The sequence below is a fragment of the Manduca sexta genome, chromosome 7 (genome assembly GCF_014839805.1).
Source record: "Manduca sexta isolate Smith_Timp_Sample1 chromosome 7, JHU_Msex_v1.0, whole genome shotgun sequence".
Lineage (NCBI taxonomy): Eukaryota > Metazoa > Arthropoda > Insecta > Lepidoptera > Sphingidae > Manduca > Manduca sexta.
In genome coordinates this window covers 5,311,573-5,318,908 of record NC_051121.1, presented here as the reverse complement: position 1 = coordinate 5,318,908, position 7,336 = coordinate 5,311,573, and the positions used below count along the sequence as shown (strand labels likewise).

Genomic DNA, 7,336 nt, shown 5'->3' with positions numbered 1-7,336 from the left:
ATCAAAAATTGAGCGAAGGTTAACCAACCAAGCTTAGTGTTACAGCTAGTACGGCAACACAATCCAGTATACCATTTCAGAGTCACCATATTGTACCTTATTAGTATACTTAGAGAGCATCAATTGTTCAGAGCCATTGCGTAAGTGCTATGTAAGAATACCAAACATTTCAATTAATAAGCCAGTGCTTTTCAATTTATCCAGAGTCCAAGTACAGACAGAATAGTTTTTTATATCATGCTCCAAACCAGATCAGTGAGGGTATCTGGAACAGAAGATATGTATGTTATATTATATTATTATATTACATTTCTAAACAACAACGTTTGCTCTGTCTTATTTTCTTTACTCTGTTTTCCTAAATTGCATTTATACATCAACACAGTTGACTGGATTTTGGAACCTCGTATACCACAAATCACATAATATTGTACTCCTGCCGTATATTGTAGCTTAATCTCTTTATGTCAGACTGTAAGCTTTCCATGTAAGATTAATGAATTCACAGATACTATATATAGTTTATAATTAAATATAAACACTAAACCAGAAACAGAACTAGAAAAACAGAAAAGAAATTAAGTAAAACAGAATTAATGAAGCAGATCAGTAAAATAAAGCAGTCAAATCAGACAGAGTATGTTCTGACGTAGTGTTACCAGGTGTCTCGATGTGCGCGGAATATCCCGGTTATCAGAGTTCTGGAGACGCGTCCCGATTTGCGACTGATTGGAACATTAAATGTCCCGAAAATCAATAAATTTATCAAAAGACATTATTATCAAAAAAATAAACAACACATCACATCACTAGCCCTGTAGGTATAGTTTTATTTTGTTCTGTTGTTTAGAGACGCGACTGTACCGTGATCTACGATTCCGATGTTAAAACAGAAATTGCAATGAAAACCAACATTAGCATGATTTGCAGTATTTTTTTTTTGTGTTTCGACCTTCAATCTGGATCCCGATTTGTTTTACCTGTTGCCCGATTTCAAACAAATAGGACCTAGTAACACTAATCAGAATGCTCATGGCTACAGACAGAATATGATCAGAAGGCTCATGGCCACAGACAGAATATGATCAGAATGCTCATGACTACAGACAGAATATGATCAGAATGCTCATGGTTACAGACAGAATATGACCAGAATGGTCATTGCTACAGACAGAATATGATCAAAATGGTCACGGCTGCAGATAGAATATTATCAAAAGGCTCACGGCCACAGACAGATCAGATTAAATAAAATAAACAGTTACGCACGTTCGCATTGTCAGCCTGAAGTGTTGCGCCACTAATTTGACTTCACATGACTCCAGTCATTCCTGTCTCCAATGATTTAGTTTCTAAGAAAACACCCTCTCCAGTGAGCCAAGCAGCAGGCATAACGAAGTTTTTGTTATGAATGTCGTTAATCGTACTAATGTGCAGACATCAATTCCATATGCATTCCCAACATATTTACTTCAACAGACGTAGACGTTGCCATGGTAACTAAAAATCTGAGAATCTGGTAATTTTAATTTTGGCATTCAATGATTCATCACAGATTTATTCCGATAGTTCTCTTCACATTCGAATTCAATGTAACTTCAAATTATCATTTGTATAATCCCACTTCTGAATGTAAAACGCTCTTTTTACAGTAAACATTATATTAGCAAAATAATTACAGAATACAATTTTAGACATTCTTTTGACAACGTCCAGCCAGAGAGAATAATAATCGAATAGTCGCCGCGTGACATATCTTCTCTTCTGCCAGCGTGCCCGCGCAGCCGAATACTTCCGGAAACGCCCGATGTCATCGGCTAGGATAGCGGCGCGTAACAATAATATTTATTTTTACGTTAGATTGATAGGGTCTCGAATTATGGATTATACTCGATCTCTAATATCCGTCATGCTACTGCACAGTAGAGTTGTCGACGTAGCCCTGGTTCGTTGAAGTTCAAACAAATGCTTTACAATGCAATTGTTCTGTGCCAACGAATGCTGAGAGTTCTAAATCAACTGAATCGTAGACTTTGTAGAAATTCTAGATCTCGGAATGTTACGCTATTTTGAACGTTTGGCTCTTCGTCAGCAATTGGCATAATTCTTTTAATTATATGCGTAATATCGGTAGATTCCGCGAAGAAATAAGTACAAAAATATACAAAAGATTTTATTAAATGTCTAAAAAATTTATGAGTGTTTCTTAATACATTGTTCCAGACTTCCAGCGCTTCCGAACTTCATCGGATCAATTTCGGGGCTCGGCTTCTTATCCAAACCCGAGATCAGTCTCTTCAACTTTGCAATCGCCATGGCTGGATGCAGACCCTTAGGACAATCCAGAGTGCAGTTCATGATGGTGTGACAACGAAACGCCTTGAAATCATCACGAAGGTCGAATAGTCTTTGCTCCGTGTCGTCATCTCTGCTATCTATGACCCATCTGTAAGCGTGGAGTAAACTAGCTGGGCCTAGGAACCTCCTTCCATTCCACCAGTAGCTAGGACATGCTGTGGCACAACAAGAACACAATACGCATTCATACAATCCTACCATCATGTCACTGTCAGCAACGCTTTGCGCGTACTGCCCAGACCCCATCGGTATGGGGTTCTTCCTTACCAAATAAGGTCGAATGCTATTGTAGCCCTTGAAGAAGTGAGTCATGTCAACGACCAAGTCTCTGATGACGTACATGTGAGGTAAAGGATAGATGGTAATTTTCTTATCTGGTGGAATTTCTGTGATACAAGAGAGGCAATTTCGACCTTGTAAGTTGATGGCACAGGAGCCGCAGATGCCTTCGCGGCAAGACTTTCGAAACGTCAGCGAAGGGTCCATGTCCTTCAGTTTGATCAGAGCGTCAAGGACCATCTTTCCGCACGTGCTGACATCCAGTTCGTAATTTTGCAATTTAGGTTGTTCCTTGCTTAGAATACCTCCATAGCGATACACTTTGAAGATTCTTCGGGGTTCGACATCTTTTTTTGTTTTTTTTGCTTCCTTTTTCCCGCTATATTTTCTGGTGTTGAAGTCTATTCGTTTGATAAGTTGACTCACAAAAATTCGATGCATATTAAAATTGTCCATAAAGGTAAAAGCAAGGCTCGAAAAGTAGATAATATTTAAAAAAATATAGATGCCAATTAAATTTTAAATGACAAACGTCACAAACTAATCGTATACAAATAGATAGGCCAAAGAGAATTATGATTGGCTATTGTACTTTTTGCAAAAAAATTAGCCATCGGAAATCTCACTCACCATACAAACAGCCCATAATATACGCGTATTCGATTCCATAGGCTCATAATAAAAATAATCCATGTGTTTTATCAAAAATATGCAATCATTTACCGAAAGAGCCCCATATTAAACCGAAGATTAACAATAAAATTACGTATCGCACCGCAATCTGAACCTTCGTATCTCGATTTTTAAATATGTTTTACAACGAGGGAAACATTAAATATTCCGCGATGAGCTGGTATGAATCGTGTTTAGGCAATGATTGATGGCTGTGTTTGATGTGGGGCTTGATATGTTAAGTGATTACCGAGTTTGAGAAAAACCGATGTTTTTGGCTTTTGTTTATCAATATATACTTATAATCTCGGTTTTTCATGAACCTTATTAGTTGTTGAACTAATGATTGAGTTGGTCTGTGAACGAAGTTTTAGCTTTAATTTATTTAAAGCATTTAAACTATTTAAAGTTATTGCAAAAGGCTCTGAGGCTTTCTCTAACCTCTGTATTACTTTAACCAACGGGGAACATAACGCCATAAACGATTGCAAATTGTATTGGTACTGTCTACTGTAGCTATATCGATTGACATCAGAAAACTAGATAACGAAATTGAACACTATGGTTTTTACTATGTATGCGATTGTCGCGTTTCAGAACGAGCAACTATATAAAGTAACAAAATTGATTTTACTGGCTAACGTTCCAGAAATTGATAGCAAATACAGTACATGAAACATGCAATTATAAGAAGATACTAACATAAATATATTGTTTAACCGTGTACGGCTGTTGCTATTCTGACGCGGTATTTCTAGTTATGTTTGTTTATCACTCATTGACTCCTGGATTTTTCTATCTTAGATTACTGTACAGCTAGTCAAAAGCCACGTACTCTGGTAGATTGCTTATCGTATAGGGCGTAACTTCTATAAGTAATTGGCTTAGATCGAAGTGAAGAATATAGTATGTATTTGGTCTTTCGAACCGTTTTTCATTTCGCTTTTTATGCATATTCCAATATGTTACGTGTGAATATGCTTTAATATTTAAACGTTCAATTAATTCCAATATATAATTTAGAATATATTTTCTGTAAATTTAATCACGCTAGCAATATTTAATTATTACAATGTTGTATTCAATTAAAATGTTTGTAATAAATCGCTTTTGGGTTTAAATTTGAATACGTACATATACTAGCAATATTCTGACATTATTTCCGTTTATAACGATGTATTAAATAAACTTTTTAACTTAAGGGCAATTATAATTTGTAGCCAATATCAGCCACCGTAAAAAATGGGGAAAAACTATGTTAACGCGCTTAAAGTCACCAGCCTATTTATAATATTTTAGAACTAATTTGATTGAGAAGGGGTCTTCATCAATGGGCAGTCACTCTAGTCGCCAATCCACTTACAATCATGTGATCACTTTTCTTGCCCAAGATGCCTGTCTACTTACGAAGAAAATTAAAGAGCCTGAAGTCTCTTTGTAATACACATATAAAATTTGGCTAGCGCGTTTGCTGTGCCCGCGTATAAAGCAACACTCAACTTGTGTGATTAAGTCCTAAAGTTGATCATAAGGAACCTTTGCTAACTTAGCCGTGTTCGCCACAAAGTACGCAAATACGTAGTAAAGTTTCTGGAGGTCGGTGAACTAGTTGAGGAGTAATCGTTGCTCTGGAAGTTCTAGAAGTTTATACCTGAGAAGGATATTTCGAGGTAAGTAAGCTGCACGAAAAAAAAAGTTTTTTTTTTAAATCATAGTTTTATACCTTTTTCTTTGCATAAATGAAAACAAAAAATATATTATGTTGATTTGCAGGATATATTTTATGTCCGCTCGGATAGCAACCACCGTGCACAATGTGTTAAAACTCGCCATAGTGGCCCACGTATTTGTGTCGCGCTCCGTGATCAGTCTGTATACGAGTATATCCGGTTCCAAAGGGGCGACACAATTGTTTCGATCGTCGAGGGGTCATCTTTCGTCAGTCGACATTCTATTAAACCCCATCCCACTTACCATCAGGTGTAATGGGGTCATATTGCCCAGTAAGTATATAAAAATAAACACCCAGTTACAATGATTCTATAAATTTGATGTACTACTCAGTCAGATGTCGTAACTCGTAAGTAATAAAGCTTTGTGAGGTAATTTTTATACAATTGAATAACAAAACGATCGAAAGCAGTTCACCTATAGTAAGGGAAACTACTACCTGTAGTAAGTCACTCTAACTTTAATTTATAAAGTACTATGTGGTGTTTCACTGCCTTGGTCACCTTATCCTAATTATTCTTCAGGTTATTATATATTAGAATCCAAACCTCAATCATAAACACCTATCACACGTAGACTAACGCCCTTTTCTCTGGTGGGGTAGAAATTCCAGACCCCAGGCTGGATACTGAATAGTAAAACCAAATATCACTGGGGCAGGGCATCGGGCGAGCATCTAACCAAACACCTCAGTACTGCAGTTGTACCGTACAACTACGTCACCAAGGCAGTAAACACCAATCACTTACATATAAACCCAAAATTTAAATATTAGAAGACCAGGTAACCGGTGAAACTAATTTCCTTAAGTAGCAAAACTTACTACCAGATATTTCGATCCCTTTCCATGATCTAGCAACAACTAAGTTTAACTAACTAACGTTTATCCGCCAAAGGGTTAATAATTTCAGTTTAATTGTTATTAAGGTAGTGCGTAAAGCAATCATACGAGTAGCTGAACATCAAGTTAATATTTGAATAGACCATGAGATTTAACTTGACATGGTAGTATTTGCGTACTCCGATGTTCGTAATGTACACATTCTTTTGCTTGCGTCTTTAAATTGTTTGAAAGTGATTTGTATGGCATTTGATATTTACTTTGAAATTATGTTAAAGGATTGTATTGATGTAAACAATAATTATCTATACAATACATTTGCTAGCAATCATTATATACTACCAGATAAGATAAAAATGGCCCAAAAAGCTATTCAAATCAATTTTCATAACGATAGTAATGAAAATTGGTTTTATAATTCCCTTAATTTGCGCGGTTAGGGTCGCCGTTTTAACCTAGAAACAACCCCCTTCAAATGTACCAAATACATGATTCGTAAGTCGATGTCGTTTAATGTTGATGCTTGTGATTGGTTGAGAGACCAATGCGTCAGTCACGTGTTGGTTTCTCAACCAATCCCAATAAAACGATATGAGTCTTGTAGTGTTTTTTGTCATATTCTAAGCACAGGTTTTAAATGCTGATGGAACAACTTCTATTGTAATATTTTTATACTACCTGCTGTCAGCTCAAAGCTTGCCATGCCAAATTATGCCTTAAGAATCTTATTTCGTACGTCAACCAAGAAATTTTAATTAAAGCGAAATATACCTCAAACATGTATCTAAATCAATTCCACGGTTTTAATAACGTACACAAATTTAATTAGAAGTACGCATCGAGTCACGTATTAATCGTAATTATTGGAATTTCAATACACAAGTTATTAATGAGGAGCTCTAATTGATGAAAATACGGTAGATCTATAATTTGGTTTGAATCTTAAGATTCATGTTAATAGGAATATGACGTCACTCATGTTGCGTATCGTAGACTTGTAGAAAGCAACGATAAGTTTTAGTATGTTGTTAGTATTTTTTTTGTGAGGGTATTTGTGGCACTGAGCATTTGACAGACCGCGGCCGTTGGTCACAGTTTACGTAGTATATTACTTACTCTATGGTTGGTCATTGACAATCGTACCAGTCGGTTGGTTGGTGAAATCTTTCTAAAAGTATTAGTGTAGTTGGTTCTTTTTATTTTGATCAAAATCGGATCAGTTCCTAACAATATTATTTATTATTGGGCTAATATGGCTGAAGCTCATTCAGCTTGGGTGGTTTATAAATTTTTGATTCGAGCACCGAAAAGTGAACCCAGTGGCTCCCTGATAGTGTCGACTACCATGAAATCTTCACCAGTCGGCACAATTATTAGCCTATTTACCGTTGTGTTGGGTACCTAAAACCAAACAGATAGCCTTAGACGAAAACTGTAATTTATCCGACTTTATAT

At 36.2% G+C, this 7,336-nt stretch overlaps 1 protein-coding gene across 1 annotated transcript; it reads right to left on the bottom strand.

The window, feature by feature from the left end:
* Positions 1 to 2,160: 2,160 nt before the first annotated feature.
* On the bottom strand, positions 2,161 to 3,186 carry LOC115441398 (succinate dehydrogenase iron-sulfur subunit). Its single transcript, XM_030166178.2, has one exon. The coding sequence runs from the start codon at positions 3,091 to 3,093 to the stop codon at positions 2,194 to 2,196; it is 900 nt and encodes a 299-aa protein (XP_030022038.2). The 5' UTR covers positions 3,094 to 3,186; the 3' UTR covers positions 2,161 to 2,193.
* Between the last annotated feature and the right edge of the window lie 4,150 nt (positions 3,187 to 7,336).

Coding starts and splice junctions, on each gene's coding strand:
- LOC115441398 (XM_030166178.2), bottom strand. CDS start 3,093: ATGGACAATTTTAATATGCATCGAATTTTTGTGAGTCAACTTATCAAA.